At 50.9% G+C, this 20,641-nt stretch overlaps 1 protein-coding gene across 1 annotated transcript in view; it reads left to right on the forward strand.

Moving 5' to 3' along the window:
• Wdr25 (WD repeat domain 25) overlaps positions 1-20,641 on the forward strand; it is a 136,110-nt gene that overhangs the window by 85,417 nt on the left and 30,052 nt on the right. The window contains exon 4 of the mRNA XM_023719647.1: positions 6,090-6,220. Coding sequence (XP_023575415.1) covers positions 6,090-6,220 — 131 coding nt within the window. The remainder of the gene's footprint in view (positions 1-6,089; positions 6,221-20,641) is intronic.

Here is a 20,641-nt window from a genome sequence, read left to right on the forward strand (position 1 = left end):
AATAGGTGGATGAAATGGAATTTCTAATTTTAGCTTTTGAAGAACCTCCATGCTGATTTGTACCAGTTCATACTCACCCAAAGCCTCTAGGGCCCTTTCCCCTCTGGCCTTGCCAGCATTTGTTAGTATTAGATTTCTTTTTTTTTTCTTTTCCTCTTTTTAAAAAGAGAATTAAAAAAATAGTAAAACAAAAACAAAAACATGAGAAATGACACCATTTCCCTAAACAAAATTACAGAAATTCAACAATGGCTATTCCACTGCATATTGTTTTCTTCAAATTAGTTGCTCAGATTATCAGATATAAGCATGATTATCAGATATAAGATTATCAGATATAAGTTGGTCAAAAAAGTTAAAAAGAAAAAGAATTTTAAGCATTGATTGTTTCTTTCAATAGACCAGCAGAAATCATCAGTGCAGTTATCCAGGCAATCCTGTGTATACACATATGGATTTCTTTTTCCCTTCTTTCTTTCTTTCTTTCTTTTCTCCTTTCCCTTATGCCAGTTGTTTCTTCACTTTGAACAGTTTCTTTCCCTTTTGCAGTATCTGTGGTACCTTTTAGATTTTAGTTACTCTTTCAGGTTCTTATATTAGGGAAACAATAACATGCTGGAGGGGCTGTGGGGCAGGAAGGAGTCCTTCTGCACTGGTGGTGGGAGTGCGGACTAGTGCAAGCCCTGTGGAAGTGAGTGTGGAGATGCTTCCGAAAACTAGGATTAGAGGTCCCGTTTACCCAGCTGTTCCCCTCCTTGGTATTCTTCCCGAAGAACTGAAAACATCGTACTACAGCGATATAGGTGCTCCCATGTTGACAGCGGCGCAGTTTGTCCTAGGTAAATCTTGGAAACAACCTAAATGCCCATCACCTGAGGAATGGATAAAAGAGATGTGGTACTTTTATACAATGGAGTATTACTCAGCTATAAAAAGGATAAACTTGGGGCTTTTATAGGTAAATGGATGGCAACTAGAAGACTGTACTCTTAAGTGAAATAAATCAGACCCGCATGTGTAACCATAGTGTTAGATTTCTTGATCAGGCCCATTCTTTGGGGAATGAGACAGAATCTCAGTGTGGTCTTAATTTGCATTTCCCTGGGGCCTGCGATGTTGCGCTTTCCTTCTTGAGTTTATTGACTGTTTGTGTTTCTTCTCAGGCCTTCTTTTTCCCCCTTCACTTTTAGAGACTTCAGTCTGGGCTAGAAAACTGAAAGCAGTGTCTGAACTTGGCGTGAAGGAGTTTATCAATAGGAAATGGAGATGGAGTGGGGGCTGAGAGGTGGACGGAGATTATTGTTGCGCTGTGCCCTGCCTCTGGCTGGGCCTTAGCTCCCTGTTGTACCTGTCATCCCCACAACCCCTCTGAGGGCGGCTGCTGAGCTGGACTTTACTGGGCAGATCCCAGGCTGTGGGGTGGCCCGGTCCACACCCTTCTAGACCTTGGTTTTTGGTACACTGAGCTTGATTTGAAAGTTAGTAAGCTTTCTCCCCCTCTCATTAACTTTGAATCAGGATGGTTAAATTCACAGCTGGCTGAATACTTCCCAGAAGATGAGGGGAACAGTATTGATTTTAGCGAAATGAGTCATACGCCTGCTGTCTGGGTGCGCAGGCCAATTACCTCCAGCCAGCAGCACAAGCTCTCCCCTGTCAACATTTTCTCTACTCGTTCATGAGGCTCTGGATGCGCAGAGAGCGGGGAAGGGGGAACGGTCGGGCCTAGCTGGCGGGCCGTGGGGCTCTGGGGCTCTGGGTTGGGAGGGTGGGGTCCTCAGTGCTGCCTCCTTGGGGGGCTTAGCTGTGTGAGGTGGGTTCCTGGCCCCAACCTGCGGCCTGTGGGTGACACAGGCAGGCGGTGGCAGGAACTGTGAGTCATAGCCAAGGGGAACTTGCCGAGAGCAGGACTCGATGTCCCTCTTTCCTGGACCCGCGCTTGGGTTTTGACTGACCTGAAATGGTTCTGGGTGAGGAACTGGGCCAGGACCAGTCGCTGAGCAGAAGAGGAGGAGGGCCTCTGAGGCCTGAGGCCCTGGTGGCCATGAGGTCCCCCAGGGCAGATGTCAGGGTAGACAGTGGTGTGGACAGTGTGGGGGCTCCCCCAAGACAGGGACCTGCAGACGGGAAGTGTTGGCAGGAAGGAGGGTGTTGAGGGAACACATCGAATGTCTGCATCGCCTTTTAAGCACGTTTTTGTGGTGCTTTATTTATTTTGGGTCTGGGGATTGAACTCAGGGCCCCATACATGCTGTGTGAGTGCTCTGCCGTGGGGCCACACTCCCGCTCTGATAATTTATTTTTTACTTGTACTGTTATTGATTCAAGGAGGAAAAGATGTAATCTTTCTTAACTCCAAGAAGATCCAAACGGCTTTTATATTGGTTGAGCTCATTATAATCAGATCAATAAAGCCAGTTCCAGAGGATGAAATGTTTCAAAGCTCCATTTCCTATAATAAGCGTACAGTGAATAAACAGAATGTCTTATAAGCTCGCAGACAGACACTCAGGACAGTGGCAAGGTTGATGGTTCTGGAACAGCTCCCCCCTGCAAGTGGGGGCTCGCCCAGGAGGAGATGGCAGCAGATGAGAGTGCTCCAGCCCTTCCCTGGACCCCTCCCGCCGCCACTGCAAAGGGCAGCCCAGGGCAGCCTGTCCCCAGGGCCTCCCGATGGGAGCCCAGGAATCATTAGCGTCTCCAGGTTCCCTGGGCTTTAGCTTTTAATTTAAGCAAGGATACATCCAATAGGTTGGGGCTTAATTTTTCAGACTGTAACAGCTCTCTGTTGCTGGCTCTACAGAGTGCATTAGGGGCTACCTAAACTTCCAAAGTCCCGACGGTATGCGACAAGCATGTGATACAGTGGGTGACTGGGCTGGGTGGGCCCTGGGGTCTGTGTGGCCTTTGCTCCTCAGCTGTCCCATCCCCGCCTCCAGTGCGGTGTTTTGTGAGGGGGCCCGACTTCTGAACCGAGGTCTTGCTTGAGACCTCATTACTTAGCCGGAATTTGCTCTCGTGTTTCTCATGAGCTAACCTGGCAGCTTATTAAAACCTTTAAAAATCTTTTGCTTTTGTGCCCTGTTAGCACAGAAAAATAGTAAAGACCTAATTATTAAAAGTAGAAAAAAAATACTACAGCTTGTCTTCTAAGTGGAAAATTTTTGTACTTAGAAGACAGTTTCTCCGTCTCTCTGGGAGTTGAGGAAACATAACATTCAGAAATACAATTTTCTTTTAAACAGAAGAATTTCAGTCATCATCTCTTAGCACCTCACCTTCTCCTCTCATCTTCTTCCCCCTTGCTGGCAGGGTTGGATCATTGCACTTTTTGGAAAAAAAAAGACAGAATTCACTGCTGTTTCTGAAGTCAAACACATGGTTGTGTGCTCCGGTCCAAGAACGAGGGAGATGTTTTCTCCAGGCAGGCCAAGCTTGCCTTCCCTTTTGGGTCTGGGGATTTTCAGTGGGTTCTGAAAGAGCACAGAGCTGGCCACTGAGGGGAGCTCTCAGGGGTCCCCTTAGTGCTGTGGGGGTGCAGCCTTGTGGCACTCTTTCTCTCTGCTGGGGGGATGTCATGGTCACCACCTGTGGCATCCCCGTGGTCCCCAGCCGCCTGGCTGCAGTGGGCATCCTACGATCTGTGGGGATCGGATGGGCGTGCGTGGTCTCCTGTGGCGCTTCTGTAGCGGGAGCCCCGGTGTCACTGCAGACCCTGCCTGGGAGGCCTTTGCTGTGTCCCCTAAGCAGAAGGCACGCCCGTGGTGCCTGCCCCTCAGAGCGGACGGCGTGGCTGCTGCCGTGGATCCTGTGGCCCTGCAGCCGCCCTTTGTGCCGCCTCCATCTTGAGGCAAAGTAGTCGAGGGCTGGTGCAACTTGAGAGGCAGAAATTTTTCATTTACGAAAAGTCAACTGCTTCTAGAGTTTTCTCTGATGACAAGTGATTGCCAATTTTGGTCCCTAGATGATATTAGGAAAAAAAACCCAACACACTTAATCACCCATCAAGCTAAAAGTGACACTTTAACAAAGGGTGAGAGTAGCTGCTTTCCAAAAAGCGTGTACTATGGAGAGAGCATCTTGAAGGCAGGTCTGTTTGGTGCCGAGGATGGGACTCGGGACCCCGTGTGCCGTGCGCCGCTCCCCCACAGCCGCGCCCCAGCCCACGGAAAACATCACTTAAATCGTTCTATTGTTTGTGCTTTTTTTTTTGTTGCCAAGAAGTGATGTTAAGAGTGTCATTTGTTAAAAACCTATCGCAAATACCTACGCCCTTAACTTGGGATCAGTGTTTTTTGAAGCTTTTAAAAATCCTTTTATGAAAATTGCTGTGGATTTTGAGCTGGGCTGTTAAAAACAGGAGATGAAACAATGATACCTTCTGATTGGTGTCGAAGCCAAAATGTCACATTAGCGGGGAGAGGAGCTTTACGAGTAAAATGTTCTCCCAACTCTTCACCCTGGGTGGGTGGAGGTGGCAGCGAACTCCCAGGCAGAGGGTGAGCGGCATCCCTCCCGGTCCTCGTGTTCCAGGAGGCGCGCTGGTCGGCCTCGACACAGCTCAGTGGGGAAACTGAGGTGCCACCAGACGGCTTTCACATTCCTGAGTTGCAGAAAGTTTGTATCAGTGAAAGCATCTTTGGTTCTGTTGCTCTGAGGATAGCATAACTCTTTGTTTTAATGATTTCAAAGAAGTTGGTTGATACTCTTTTTTCTGTTGTTGATATTTTTAATACCATATTTATAAACAGCACATTAAAATATATTTAGAAATATTCATTACTTTATTCTTGCTTTCATTTGTTCTGTTTTGGCACCTGTAAAATGTCCACATTCTGTGGCTTTGGCGCAAGTGGGCCTGTGTTGGTGGCATGTGTGGAAGGGCTTGGTTGGTGGGGTACAGTCAGAGGATTGCATGCCTCCGTTGTAGAAGCAGGGTCTGTGTGGGGACTCCTGGGCGCTGATTGATGGCCTCATTTTCTTTCCCAGGAGCTGGCGAGGCTGCACTCGGCGTGTCACAGCACACAGAGCAGGGTGTCCCTCAGGGTGGCCCCGGAGCAAACACTGCCTCCCGGGGCCCAAGGGGAGGGCTGTTGTGATCTGGAGGTCTTGGCCTTTTGTCTGTCTCCATGTGACTCCTGGCTTCTCATGTCTGCAAGCTGCCACTGTCCTGTCCCGTGGAGGAGTTCTGGGTGCCGGAGGCAGTCCACTGTGGCAGCCCTGGGGCCATCTTGAGGGGAAACCGCCTTCTCTGTGTTGCTGGTCTGGCCACACGCACAGCCCTGGGGACGTCCAGGGTGGCACACGAGCTCCACCTGAGAGTCCCCGGGCACCTAGTGTGAGAGGTGAGAATGGAACAGGAGGAGCCCTGATGATTGATGTGTTGGAGGCTGATCTCGCTCTGCCTGGGAGATGGCAGCGACAGAGGTGCTTTCCACACTGTGTGTGTGTGTGTGTGTGTATGTGCGCACGAAGGCGCATGCCACAGTGCCACAGGCACTTGGCATGGCTGTGACAGCCATGCGAGGAACCAGGGCTGTCTTCTCCTTAGGGAGCCCAGTGAGATCCCCGGGGGAGCACGCCTGATGTCCTTCCATGGCTCAGGTTGCTGTGAGGACCACTCATCGTTACCCATTGTGGCTTCCACTCCTGTTGCTGGCTTTGTGGCTGAGCATGTGTCTGTCATGATAATGTCATGGCTGTAAGATTAGCGATTCTGAGAACAGCCTTCAGAGCAATCCACCTGTATGGTTAGACTCCCAGGTCCACAGCCTCCTGCACGGACTGCAGCCTGGGAAATGTTGCCAGGTGTTCCCGAGACTCCTTGCTGTCTGCCACAAAGTGGGTTTAGGGTTGCTGTGTGGCTTATGTGAATTATTACCCACAGTGCACGTGGGACCCAGAGCCAGGCTGTCAGCATGGCTTTCTGGAGGGTGCTGAGAAGTGTGATGTCAGGTCCCAGAAAGCCCCATCCAGCCTGGAGAGTGCTCTTTGTCTGTGGGCTCCCAGTTTGGTGGCATCTTCATTACATGATGTTTGTCTTGTGACCTAAGTGTTTTCTGACAGTCTCTTCTCTGTCTGTGTTGTAGGAACCCAGCTGTTCAGTGGCAGGAGCGACTTTAGGGTCACCACCTTGAAATTTTACCCGAAAGACCACAACATTTTTTTATGTGGAGGCTTCAGCTCTGAAATCAAGGCTTGGGACGTAAGGACCGGCAAGGTAATAAACACATAGCGTCCTCCTTGGGCTGGCTTCTCATGGGAGAGCGTCCGAGACCCTGGGACAGGGCGGCATCCTGTGTAGGACCCTTGAGATGCACCAATCCCACCTACCGCGCAGGCAGTGCCGCGCCCTTCTGGGAGTGTTGGAGGAGCCTTCTTGAATGGTTGGGCTGGGTGCGGGCTGGGTGCAGCTCTCTGTGCCTGCATGCGGCACGCTCACGCCCTCTTGCTCAAGCTGTGCAGTACTTTGCGCTGATGAGGAGGGGCTCTGCCTCAGCTGCCTAAGGAGATAATACAGGGATGTGGAGAAGACAGGCCCAGAGAGGAGCTCTGTGCGCACGTGCGCAGTAGTTTCCTCCTCAGCGTCGCCTGCCCCAGCACCTTACGGCAGCCAGTGTGGTCTGCTGTCACCCCAGGGGAGATTGTTAGTGGTCCAGTGCCCACCTCAAGTGCAGTAGGAGCCAGCAGCCTCACACTGGCCTGCAAGGCCTAAATGCTCTCCCCGCCCCCCTCCCCATTCTCCAGTCCCACTGGCTGCCTGCCTTTCCTGCTCCCCTGGGCGCACCCCTGCCAGGACCCTTGCACGTTGCTCCTCTGCCTGCCTGAGGTGCTCTTTTCCAGTTTGCTGTGCCGTCAGCTCCCTCCCTTCACAGCATGTGGCTCAGATGCCACTTCTTGGTGAGGCCCGCAGTCCTCTGGGCTGAATTAGTCCCCTTTGCTACATTGTATTTCTGTACCTTTTAACATCAGCTGGTATTCTGGGATGTTTTTTCTATATGTTACATTTTTTATTTTAAGACCGGATCTTACTAAGTCACTGGGTTGCCCAGGGCGGCCTTGAACTTGTGATCCACCTGCTTCAGCCTCCTGGAGTTCTGGGACTACAGAGCCACTGTGCCTGTTTCCTGTGGGCTTTTCCTGTTGACTGATTTGCTGGCCCCCCACTCATAAGTTCTCAGAGGACAGGGTGGGGTGGGGCAGCTGGGTGGGCTTGTCTGCTGCAGACACCTTACTTGTAGAAGCTGGGATTACAGGTGTGTACCACTGCACCCAGGGGCAGGGTGCCACAGCAGGGCGCAGGGCTGGCCTGGCATGGCATGTGGTACCAGGGATCGAACTTGGGTCCTTGCGCTTGTCAGGCAGGTACTTGGACAGCTGAACTGTCTCCCCAGTCCACTTTGTAGAACTTTTAGAAAAGCCCATTGTTCGTTCGAGCAGATGGGGGAGGACAGCCGTGGAGCGTGCCCTCTGGGAGGGGGTGTGAGGTGTGTGTGGCTGGTGCCCAGTTGCAGTGGTAGGAGCAGGGACATTCTGTGCTATGCTTCGGATCCATAGCACGGCGGAGCTGGGAGGTTTGTGAGCAGAGCCAAGGGCTGGCTCTGTGGTGGCAGGAAGGATGCCTGAGCTCTGGAGGCCCATTTCTAGTCTGGAAGCACCACCGGGCTAGAGGGGACACAGGCACAGGTGCCACAGAGAGCTCGTGACACCCTGTGCAACCTACACCGAGACTGTGAGAGAAGGGGGTGTGAAGGTCGGAGTATCCTCTGTCGGGGTCCCGGGGCTGAGACCTCATCCTGCTGTGTCTCTGTCCTCGAGGACGAGGGGCTTCTGACCCAGCCTGGACTGGCTCTGCCATTGGCCAGACCTTGCAGGGAAGGCGCAGCAGATCCCCAGCCTTGGCTCCTGGTGTCCTGGAGGCCCTTCCTGGAAGGCTGGCGGTTCGCCTTCTCCTGTTCTGCTTCGTAAGAAAAGTAAAACAGGAGGGCCGGGGAGATGGCTCAGTAGAATAAGCGCTTGCCTGGGAAGCGCAAGGGCCTGAGTTCAATCTCTGGTTCCACTAAAAAAAAAAAGAAAAGAAAAGGAAGAAAAAGTGCCTTTTTCTTTAGACAGAATGGGACATTCTGTCCCCAGATGAGCCCACACTCTGGCACTTCAGGAGGTGGGGACTTCTCAGGAGCCAGGCAGGTGCTTCAAAAGCAGTAGTATGGATGCATTTACTCATTAAAAGCACACCCACAAGCACCCTCTTTGACAAGGATACTTGGAGAAGAGAGGAAAATTACCCAGGAAGGAGTGGATGCAGTGGAATTTAAAACAAAAAACAAAAAACAAACCCATAGTGCTTTATATTTAGGGCATAGAGGCATGGTACGTGAAAGCGAGCGTTAGACTGCATCGTGTGGCCCGGAAACTCTTAGGCCATTCGAGGTGGGGCCACGTGGCGACCAGAGCAGACCTGATGGCTGCCCCTAACGGTGAGCCCACAGTGCTTAGCTTCAGAGACATAAGAAATTACTCACTCTGGACACCATCTGATTTAAGAGTTTGTTAAAAATATCGTATTTTCTCCCGGGGCAGACGCCAGCTGACAGGCTCCAAAAGTGCTGGGGCAGAAGCAATTAGAAGCAGATGTTGCTGTGACTGGTGTGGGCATGTTTGCGAGTCTCTCCCCAGCTAATAACGTGGGTAAAGGGATCTGTGCGGTGTTTGTTTTCACTTCCTGTTAACCAACAATCCTCCCCCGCCGGGTCGCGCGGAGAGGGGGTGGCGGATCTGTTTGCGTCCGTTGGGTTCAGGGGACGGCACTGCCTCTGCTTCGATCAGCCCAGCGTTACCTGTGCCTTAGGGGGACTCGGCGAGCTGCGCGCGGGGAGCCTGCGGGGCCTCCCGGAGCCCTGCCCCTGCCTCTGTCCTTGGTGCTGACCTCGGTGCTGGCCCCAGCAGCCTGGCGTTTTGCGAGCGCCGCCGGCCTGGGCAGCAGAGGCCCGCAGGGGCAGCAGGAGGCTCCCGGGCAAGGAGGCAGCGCGCTTCTCCCTCCGGCTCCACTGGGAGGAGTGTGTGTTATACAAGTGAAAGGGAATGGTACAGAGAAGTTGGGAAATTCAGGGGAAGAAGGAGGGGAGGAGGAATCCAGCCAGCCAGAGGGACACAACTTGGGACCTGCTGATCTATTTCTCTTATTGTTATTTCCCCCTCTGGTTTCTTTTTTAGTGTAAAAATGGTTTGGTCATGCTTTTGTATTTTGCATGGATTATAGGAGGCTCCCTTGCCATTACAAAGGTGTAAAATGTCAGTGATAATCCCCTTAACTCAGCGTGCTTTCTTGATTGCTCCTCCCTTAGGTCCAGTTCTCAGAGCAGTGTCTGGCATGTGCTGCTATGGGTAGAATTAATCGGATTTTTTTTTAGACTTGTTAGTGTCATGCATGCTGTGATCAGAATGCACGGTGAATGTCCAGATTGTTAAAAAGATGCGCTGCTATTGATGCCTCTTGGAACTTCCTCCTCACTTTAGTTTTAAGTTTATTTTTAGTACAGGGTCTACAGCATCTCACTACACAGATAAGACTTGTAGTGATCCTTCCTGTTTTTTTTTTTTTTTTTTTTTGCGGAACCAAGGATTGAACCCTTGTGCTTGCCAGGAAAGCACTTATTCCACTGAGCCATCTCCCCGGCCCCTTAAGTTTACTTTTATTTTTATTTATTTTTTTGTGTTGGGACTTGACCTCAGGATCTTGCGCTTGCCAGGTAGGCGCTGTGCCATTGAGCCACATCCCTGGCCTCCTCACTTTAAACACACTCCCCCCTCCCCCCCCCGTTATTCTCGCCACTCCTGGAGCAGTTCTAACGTTCTCTTTCCTGAGTGTCTTTAAGCGGCACTGCTGTAGCCTCGATGTCCTGGATTGACTCAGCACTTTGACCTTTTTGCGTTCATGGTTGTTCTGGGTTAGGGGAAGGGCCAGAAGGTGCATGGTGCTGTACCTAGCAGATGGTGGGTGAGGACACTGCTGCTTCAACTAGCCTGCCTTCCCATGGGATGGCACATGGCAGCTGTATTTCTGGTATTTGCTATCACACCTTGAAAAGACAGGCAGGAAAGAGGCTGCACACACCTGCTTCAGCGCAGCAGTGGCTACAGCAGGGTCAGTGTGTCCGGATGAATATGCGAGTGTGTGTGCGTGCGTGTATGTGTGTGTGTGTGTGTGTGTGTGTGTGTGTATTTTAAGGAAGATTAATGGCAGTATATCCTTGACAGTAATACACTTTAAAAATTTAGACATTCATTGTACTTTTCTATTATACCTCACATGTTGGATGTGTAGGAGCTTCCAAAAGGCTCTTTTTTTTGCATTTAAAACTAACAGATGTGAGTTGGGGAGACAGCTCAGTGGTATAAGCCTGGCATGTGCAAGGTCCATAAGAAAAAAAAAGGCAAACTAAAACTAACAGATGTGAGTGTAGGTACCCGGGGCCAGCACGCTGCAGCCTAAAGCAGAACTCCAGCTGTTTTTGTCAATAAAGTTTTATTGGAACGTACTTGTTTATGCATCATCTGCAACCACTGTCACTGTGTACGGCAGACTTGAGACTACATGGTCTACAGAGCCAGAAATCTTTAGTCTTGGTGGCTACGCTATGGAGAACCTCTGTTGTCCTGTTGTTTGTCAGGGCTGCCTGCCAGATCTGGCTGCTGTGGTGGGTGCTCCATCCTTACCCTACTTGAGCTTCCCTTGGAGATGCTGTGCGCTCAGGGTCTGTAGGGTCCGTCTTTTCTAGGGGGTTATAAGTCTTTCCTTCCCTACTGTACTCTGTAAGCAAACCACCAAGTTTATTGTTACATGTATTCCACTCTAAGAAACATGGTTGTGCAACTTGCTTTTTCCATGTGTGAGATTTACTTCTTTAAGCCTGAGTCCAAGAACTCTTTTTTTTAGTTTTATGTTTTGTATTTTAGGACAGGGTCTACAGTGCCTCTCTGCATAGATTGGACTCGTAGTGATCCTCCTGTTTACAGGCACGTGCCACCAAGCTATGTCTCAGTCGCTGTCTCACTGCGCCCCAGGGGCGGGGCTCGCACGGCTAGCAGGCCTAGGGATTGAACTCCCATCCCGTGTCTGCCTAAGCAGGCACTTTAATACACTGAGCTATTTGGCCAGCCCCCAAGAACTCTTAATTGCTGAGTCAAAGCTAGCCAGCACTGTGAGGGCAAAGAGCTGGTTCCCAAGAGGAAAGAGGCTAGTGAGTCCCTCACTGCGGAGAATGAATGTGGCCTCAAGATCATTGGGTGCATGACCTGACAGTCGACGAACCAGGTGACTTTTAGCTCCATCCCGGGCATGAGATTCTGTGACTTCTTGGACTTGAGCGGATGACAGATGCCAGCGTTCTGGCCCTGTCAGCCCAGCCCAGCTCATTACGGAGAGCAGCTGCGTGGCTCCCCTGTCGTATTCTCTCAGCTGATTTCTGCCTGAGCGTGATGACTGCCCTGCAGCTTGTCACTGCAAAGTACCCGACTTTGTGTCCAGCAGGTCAGCAGGGCGCATTCTGCGAGAGCCAGCTCGGCTCACTTCCTCAAAGCTGCCTGAGTGCTGTGCTCTGCGCTCCCGCCCGCTTCCTCCTGGCAGTGTGCTTGGACCCGGCGTGGGCCGGAAGCCAGGGCGTCTGCATCTGTGATGCAGCTTTTCTGGTGTCCAGGGCCCTCTCTCCAGACTCCCCACCCCATGCCCTGCCCAGCGGCCTGAGCTGCAGGAGGCCAGCGCGTGCCCTTGCCTTCATACTGGCTTCATTGAGCTCTGTGGCAAGAACCGCAGCAGACCTGCGTGGCCCCCACAGCAGTGGCAAAGGGCATGACAGGGCCTTCTCTAAAGCCAGGCTCTCAGACTTGCACAAGTGCAGGAGGGTGCTTGGGCTTCCTTTAGCGTGCAGATTCTGTCTCAGCAATTCTGGGTGGCAAGGAGACCCTGCCTTTAGCGGGCTTTGAGAGCCAGAAGGGAAGTCTGTACTTGGAGAAGCCTGGCGTGGAGGGCTTCTGCACGTAGGAGCCCCTTATTTCACTGCCATGGGGGGCCTGCACTGGCTGTGACCCACCTCTGTGGTATGACAGCTCTTGACAACCTCTCCCTCCTATAAGGACCTCACTCACAGCTGGTTGTTGCCTCTGTGCCCCATATCTCCCATGGGGCCTGGCCAGAGAGGTTCCCAGGGGAGCCTGTGACAGCACATAGGCAGTTGTGGTAGAGCCCTGAGAGCCCACAGGGCACCCACATGCCCCATTCTGTGCCAGAGGCCACTTGCTGGCTCCTCTGGGAAGTGGGATGTGAGGTTAGCTGCTGTTCCAAGGCGCTGCAGAGGCAGGAGGGCATGGCCTGTGTAAATGAGGTACGCTGGGCAGAGCCGGGCACCACGGCTCTCCACAGTGCGAGGCTCTCAGTTCCCCGGTGTGTGACAGTTTCTGGCCTCCTTTGTTTCCGTCTGGTGGTGTCTGGCTGTGTGCCCAGTGCAACCTGGAGCTGCGGAGTGGATGGAAAGGTTGGACACGAGCCTGGGGCTCTGGGACTCAGCAGCACCCTGGAGAATGGTCCACGGTGCCACCCATAGATTCTCTTTATGTGTTTTGAGATAAAAGTTAGGGTAGCTCAGAAAAGCGGTCCCCCCTCCTTAGGTCGTGCATCGTGTTTGCTAAGCTCACACAGCCTTGGGAACAGCATCAGGTGTTCGCCAACTCACCTCCTCTGCAAGACTGAGCCGTGGAACCCCAGCTTCAGTGAATCACTTCTCAGGGAGGGCAAGTCGGGCCCTGCAAACTGGAGCAGCCCTGGAAATCTAGGGCACCAGCTCCCGGAGCCAGGAACCTGGATCCTGTTGCTCTCCCTTCTCAGCTGTGAAGCTGACACTCGGTGGCAACAAGCCCAGTGTTCTTTTGATGTCAGCCTCTTACCCTGCCCTTGAGAAAGGCTCATTCATACCTGTCCCCTCTGGGCACAGCGGGTCCTCTGAAGTCCCTGTTCCCTCTGCACCCACCCTGGGATCCTTGGGATAAAATCCGCTGTGACAGGTGGCCAGCTCGTTTCCACATACCCTCGTGTAGCTCTGATATGGGTCATCAATATTACATGCTTGTTCTACATCTTTTCTTTCTAAAAAGTCTTCAAAGGGACATCTTGACGTTCAGATCTCCACTTGGTTTCTCACCCTCCTTCTGGAGGTCCAGCCCAGACCCTTGGCAGGAGTCCTGATGGGTGTCCTGCCTCTCTAGGTGACGAGACCCTTGCGCAGCTGCATCCTGTCCTGGTGGACTTGACCTTCCCCTGCCTGGGGCGGGGAGCCTGCCTTCTCCCCACTGTCCTTCTACCACCTAGCACAGTGCAGAATGCATAGTCGGCCCCGGGGGAGGAAAATTTGTAAGAATGACTAATAGCTCTAATCAACACTAATTTAAAAAACCCCAAGTAATTAACCTACCCAGTGGAAGTAGCACAGAGCCACAATTCATTAACCTGCTTGTCTCGGGCCCTGACTGTGGGTGTCCCTCCTGTGTGGGGCTTGTTTCCTGGGTGGCAGCACCAGCCGCCTGGCCTGGCCCGGGGCCCGCCCGGGTCAGAACCTCCCTGGGCGGAGTCTAGCCAGCCTCAGGGTGGGCAGGGGCTGGGCACGGAGAGTTTTGAAGACTGTGCAGGTGAATCTAGCATTCTGCCTGTGTTAGGAGTCACAGCCTGGGGCTGGGGCTGGGGCACCTAGGTGAGGGTCCTGCGGGTCGCTGGGGCTGTGCCCTGGGTCAGGAGCACCCTTGCGGCTGCATCTCCCAGCAGCAGCTGTCTGGAAGGCACGGCCTCGCCTACGTGGCTCTCAGGGCCGTCCGTTTCTGTGGCACTGTAGGCAGACTGCTTATTTGCCCTAATGAGGTTTTGATGACTCTCCATTTGTCTCTTTCATCCGTTTTATATTAAAACACCTTTTTATTTGGACTTCTTGTACTTCGTGCAGTTCTGAGAAGCTTCGCTGCAGTGAACTTTTAAGTAGATGAGGGCAGAAGACTCCTGGAGCCCGAGAGACAGGGGAGGAGGACTCACGCTGCTGCTCTGGCCAGGCCTGGATGCCACAGGATGCTCCGGTCCCCACAGGGCTCCAGGCACTGCCATGAGCTGGCACACGGGGGAGCTGCCGCGCAGCTCGGGCACACACTGCATGCACAGGGCTGGTGGCAGTGGCCTCAGGTTCACTCTCCAAACTCTTGGGGGCCCTCCAGTGCATTCACAGAGTGAGGAAAGCTTTGGTCTGGGACGTGGTGGAGTGTTGTCGCTCAGGCTGCGCATCTCGTTCTTGGAGATGCCTACTGGTGCCCATGCCTCCCTCTGCAGGCAGCTCTGCACCTGCTGTGAGGCTGGCTGCGGTGGGACAGTGGTGGGCCCTGCTCTAGGGAACCATAGCACTGTGGCCTCTGGCCTGGCCTTGTGACCCTGACGTCTGTGTAGGGGTGGCCCCGCTGCTCCCGGTATGGGTGAGGAGACAGATAAATAGGCCTGGCTCTCAGTGTAGGAGCCAGGCAGCCGTCAGCTCCACACCCAGGTTAGGTCTAAATTCCATCTCTCCCTGTCCCATTTGTGTTATGAACCCTTGCTGAGCTCCAGTCAGAGGCCAGGCTTTGTCCTGCAGCCTGGGGACAAAGATAGTCCAGTCCTTCAAGGGACAGCAGAAGTCACCATGGAGAGTGTGCTTCTGGTGATATTTGGTGAATTTCTCAGCCTGCTTGGCCACTTTTGCATGTGGCTGGGGCCCCTGGGTGTCTCCTAGTTTGTCCCAAATCTTGCATGGAAGCGGACAGCTGACTTCCACGATTCTGAACCTCAGGGGCTGGGCTGTCTTTGTCTCTGGCTCACACCCCCTCTCTGCCTCACTGTGTCCCACTTCCGGGACAGGGTCAGAAGACAGCTGCGCAGGTGCAGCCTGTGAGCTGCCCAGGTGTGCGCATGCCCAGAGCCCTGCAGCCTGTGCTGCGGGCAGTGTTTCCCTTCCCCACGCGCAGGGCCTGTCAGAAACATCAGGTGGGGTCTGTGGACCTGTAGAGACTCTGTAAGTAGTGTTACCTAACTATAACAGATGAGTCCTTCGTAATACAGTTGCTACTGACATAAGGTCTGGGCTACACTGGGTGCTTCTTCCCTTGAGGTTTTTACAGAAATGAAATTGGGCCAGGGAGATGACTCAGTGGAATGGGCACTTGCCTGGCAGGCGTAAGGGCCTGAGTTCAATCCCCGGTTCCACCAAAAAAAAAAAAAAAAAAAAAAGGGAATTAAAAAATATACCTTGAGACAGGGTCTTGGCATATTGTTCAGGCTGGCCTTGAACTCACTTTTGTAGCCCAGGTTGGCCTTAAACTCAGAGATCCTCCTGCCTCAGCTTGCCAAGTGCTGGGATTATAAGCATGTACCACCATGTTTGGTTAATTTTTTTAAAAAAATATTGATTGACAATTGTTTTTACTTGAAAATTTATTTTAGCTTTGCCGTAACTAATATTGTCCCTTCAAAACGGGCTTGATGCTCAAGTGATTTTTGTCTTAATATAAGTTAAGTACTTCAAGTATATTTTTTACAGCAGGTTTCTTCACATACCGTACAATTCCCAAGGTAGCGTAGCCATTACAGTCAATTTAGAACCTTTTTTTTTTTTCACTTCTAAAAGAAACCCTATGTCTTTAGCAGGCCCCTGCTGGACTAGCAACCTCTAATCTCTAATCTACTTTCCATCTATATAGATTGGTTTATTATGGGCACTTTATATAAATGTAATCATACAGCACCCTTTCTCTTTCTTTCGCTCTTTCTTCCCCCCTTCCTCCCTACCTCCCTCTCTCCCTCCTAATTTCTTTCTCTTTGAGTCAGACTCTTACTGTGTAGATCAGGTTGGGTTTAAGCTGGCTTTGTATCCCAGGCTGGCCTTGAACTCACAGCTTCCGGAGTGCTGGGATTGTAGGTGCGTACCGCCATGCCCAGCCATGCAGTGTCTTTTGTGACTGGCTTGGCTTTTTTTTTCCTTTCTTTTCGCAGTACGAGGGATTGAACCGAGGACCTTGGTACTGAGCTACATCCCCAGCCCTTTTATGTTTTTTGACAAAGGGTCTTGTCAGGTCGCTCAGTTGCCCAGGCTGGTGTTAATCTGTCATTCTCCTGCCTTAGTGTCCCAGAGTGCTGGGATTGTGTGTGTGCACCGTCACGCCTTGACCTTGGACTTGAGTTTCAAGGGACTGGTCCCTTTTATCTCAGTTTTCAAGTCCAAGGGTGCCGCGTCCGCTTTATCCGGTTACTGTTCTAATGAGAGGCTGTCTGTGCGAGGCCCCATCTCCGCTTTCTCATGTTAGTGATTTGTGTCCTGTCTTTATTTCTCACTTAGCCTGGCTGTAGACTTATTGATTTTCTTGATTTTATTAAAGAACAATCTTCTATTTTTTTTTGATTGATTTTTTTTTCTATTAGTTTCCTACTTTCAATTACATAGATTTCTGCTCTAATGTGTTATTTCTTTCCCCCCCCCTTCTCCCTCCTCTGGATTTAATTTGCTCTGCTGTTTTAAGTTTCTTAAGGTGAGAAGCTTAGACTGTTTATCTCAGATCTTCATTTCTTTCTTTCTTTCTTTCTTTCTTTCTTTCTTTCTTTCTTTCTTTCTTTCTTTTTTTTGTATTAGTATAGGGTCTACAGGGTCTACAGGGTCTCACTATGTAGATCGGACTCGTAGTGATTCTCCTGTTTACAGCCTCCCAAGCGCTGGGATTACAGGTGCGTGCCACCACGCCCAGTCTCAGTCACCATCTCAGCACGCCCTGGGGGTGGGGCCAGCATGGCAGGCCCAGGGATTGAACCCTAAACAGGCGCTTTAATCCGCTGAGCTATCGTATTTTCTCATAAAAGCGCTCAGTGTTTTAAGTGTCCATCTGTGCCTGTTTTTACAGTGTCACAAATATTGCTAAGTTGTATTTCCATTTTTATTTAATTCAAGCTATTTGAATTAAATAGCTTGAATTAAAAATTGTCTCCTCAGGTTTCTTCCTCAGCTCAGGTGTTACTCAGGAGCGTGTTGTTTCGTCTCTGTGTGTTTTGGGCCTTTCCAGCTGTCACTGTGCTCCTGACTTGTAGCTTGGTTCTGGTGGGATCTGAGAGCAGCCTTGTAAGAGTTCTGTTCTTTTGCCCCCGCTGAGGTGTGTGTTAGGGCCCAGAATGCGACTTTCTCCAACGCTCCATGTATACTTGACAAGAAAGCACGCGGTTAGGCCTGGATAAGTGGCCTGTGGGTGGCAGCTGTATGCAGTTCTGTCCCGGTGATGGATGGCACTGTTGGGTTTAGCTTCGTCCGTACAGATTTTCTGCCTGCTGAATCTCTTCATTTCTGATAGAAAAGTATTAAAGTCTCCAAATACAATAACAGATTACCCATTTCTCTTGCAGGCTATCAGTTCTGGGCCCCTTGTGTTTTGATGTCTTCCTGTTAGGCGCCTAGTTTTTAAAGCTTACTGTTACATATATCTAGAGAATCGACCCCTTCATCATTATGTAATGCCCTTCCTTTTTAAATTTTTAGCTTTCTTTGTACCTGCTCGCAGTTCCTGTAGCTCCCCGTGGTCTCAGGACTGCCCACGTGTACACGGGACCCTCCCTCCCCCTGGTGCCCTGTCCCGGTTTTCATTGCTATTGATGTGATTGTCTCAGCTTGTGTTATGGCCCATAGTGTTTCCATCCATTGGAGTCACTGGGCTCCCACACACAGCTCAACTTTATTCTTCTCATTTCGCCACCCCTCCGCCCCACTCACCCTGTTCCCTTGGAGCCCTGCCTGTTGGGAGAGATCTGTCCCCATCCTTTTCTGTCCATCCTTTGTCATTTTCTTTGTTTCTGCTTTGCCTCACCCAACAGAGACCTCATACAGTGTTTCAGCTTCTGTGTCTGGTGTATGTCACTCAACATTACAGATACTTTTGTTTTTTTGGTACCAGGAATCAAACTCAAGACTTCACGCTTGCCGGGCGGGGGCTGTGGCGCTGAGCTACCTCCCCGGCCCCTCAACATTACATTTTCCACGTGTATCCATTTTTCCTACAGGTGTCTCAGATCTGTCACTCTTGGCATCTGAGCAGTAGTCCACGATAAAGGTGCCACCTGCTCTTCATCTAGTCGTTGTTCTGGTGGGTGTCCAGGCTGCTTCGGGTTTAGCTGTGTGATACCCTTCTTAATTCCTAATGACTTCGCTTGCCCTGAGGTTGGCTTTGTCTCAGATTAAGAGAGCTGCTTCTGCTTTCTTTTGGCTGATGGTGCATCTTTCTCAATCCATTTACTTTTCCTGTTGTGCTTCACATTGTTATTTGTTTATCTGTCTGTGCGTGTTGTCCAGGACAGTTGCGTCCTGGGTGGGGAGCTCGTGCCCGTGAGCGATGCCCTTCAGCTCACTTTGCTGCCCCTTCCCTCCTGCTCCATCCGTCCTGTGCTTGCTGTAGCTCTCAGGTGTGCAGTATGTAATTAGACAGCATTTTTCATTTTTTCTGGCAATCTTTGTGGTTTTAATTGGTGCATTTAACCCATTGGTACCTCAAAGTAATTATTGATATAGTTGGATTAGTGGTTACTGTATTTATTGCCACTTCCTATTTGTACCCTCATCCTTTGTTTCTGTCCTTTTTGCCTTTTTGTTTTCTATTCGTTCCTGTTTTTGTCTTTCACTTTTCCCCTGTGCTGAGAATTCAGTATGAATTACATGGGTAGGCAAGCACTCCATCAGGAGCCCCAGCCCCAGCCACGCTTTGTAATTCTATCTTACTTGATGATTACTTTTTCTAGTCAGCATCTCACCATGTAGTTCAAGTTGTCTTGAACTCACTGTGTAGCCCAAGCCGGCCGAAACTAACTTGAGGCGGTTCTCCTGCCTCAGCCTCCTGAGTGCTGGGACGATAGGCATGCGCTGCCACACCTGGCCCCCTTTTATAGTTTTCACGGAGCATTTAGTTGATTCAATTTTCTCTCTTCTCTTAGCACATCAATTATATTACTTTAAAAAACTCTGGTAGTTGCCCCAGTTCCTTTTCTCTTTCTTCTGCCAGAACCCTGAGGGGACTTGCCTAGTCTTCACTTTGCCGGCAGCTAGAGCTCTGGAGGCGAGGCTCATGGAGAATTTGTGGCCCCTGAGGCTTTGTCCCCAGTTCCTCCTCAGACATGCTGCTGCTGAGTTCAGCACATCGCTTACAACTCGGGCTCCCCGGCACTGCCTCGGGTGCAGGCTCCTTTCCTGTAGGTGGCGACTTTGTCCTCTGTACCCCAGTTCTGGGACAGAGCTTTGCCCAAGGCCTTCTTTTCTCACAGGTCTAGGAAGAGCTGTCCAGTTCGTTTGGCCTCAGGACAAGGACAGACAACAACCGATTTCCGGTTCCGAGTTGACCCCACCCCAGTGCTGTCTCATGCCTGGGGCCTGTGCGTCCTGTTTGTCCACTGCTGCTCGGATGTTTGTTTGTGTCTTCTGCCCTTTGGCTGTCTTGAACAATGCTCTTAGGAACTTCCATTTATGAAGTTTTTATTTGAATGTGTCTTAATTTTTCTTGGACTCTGCCTAGGAATATTTTCTAATTTCTTAAGCCAGGTTAAGATATTAACTCGAATCTCCTTTTTGAAAAAAAATTTCATATTACATACTTTCTTTCAAGGACTGCCTCAAATGCATCCTACAAATATTGATAGGCTGTTTCAATTTGGGTTTCCCCCCCTAGTTTTATTTTGATTTGTTCTGTGACACGTAGGTTTGTGTCAGGTGTTGTGTTGATCTCTTTGGCTAACTTAAGGGCTTAGAAGCACACTGTGTAACTTCCACAATGCAGAGATTTTCCAGATGCCTGTTTGTCGTTAATCTCTCACTCTGATACAACCTAAGCATACCTGGTCTGGTTTCAGTTTTAGGGTTTGAGGTTGGTTTTATCGTCTAGAATGTGGTGCAAGCGGCTGAACGGTCAGTCAGTCCTTATGCTCTTGGAAGGAAGGTCCTGGCCGGCACTGGCCGCTGTCCCCCTGATGACCATGTGGCTGTGCTGGTGGCTGGTGGCGTCTGCTCCTCTACTCTCACTGAGCTTTCCTGTGTGTGCTCATGTGGTCCTGGGGGAGGAGTGGGGGCAGCTCTGGCCATAACTGGGTGTTTCTCTTCCAGCTCTGTCACCTCTTGCTTTGTATACTTAGACCCCTGCTGGGTCATCCGGGTCTGTCCAGGTCCATCAGCAGGAAGTCTGTGTGATATTTCTTTTTTGATTTTTTTTTTTTCGATACCAGGGATTGAACTCGGGACCCACGCTTGCCAGGCAAGCACTTATTCTACTGAGCTATCTCCCCAGCCCAAACACTCCAGCAGGAAGTTATTTATTTATTTACGGTACCGGGGATTGAACGCAGGGCCCTGCGCTTGCCAGGTAAACACTTATTCTACTGAGTCGTCTCCCCAGCCCCTGTGTGGCACTTCTTGGTAGGCCTAGCACCAGCGTGGGAGGTGCCGGGTGTCGTGTGGTACCGTTAGCCACGCCAGGTGGTCTACTCAGTGTGCCATAGTCACAGTGGAAGCGGGGGTAGATGACTTTCCTTACCTCCCCCTCATACCCAATATCAGGCTTCCTGCTTTCAGTG

The sequence above is a fragment of the Octodon degus genome, unplaced genomic scaffold (genome assembly GCF_000260255.1).
Source record: "Octodon degus isolate 3935 unplaced genomic scaffold, OctDeg1.0 scaffold00070, whole genome shotgun sequence".
Taxonomy (NCBI): Eukaryota; Metazoa; Chordata; class Mammalia; order Rodentia; family Octodontidae; genus Octodon; species Octodon degus.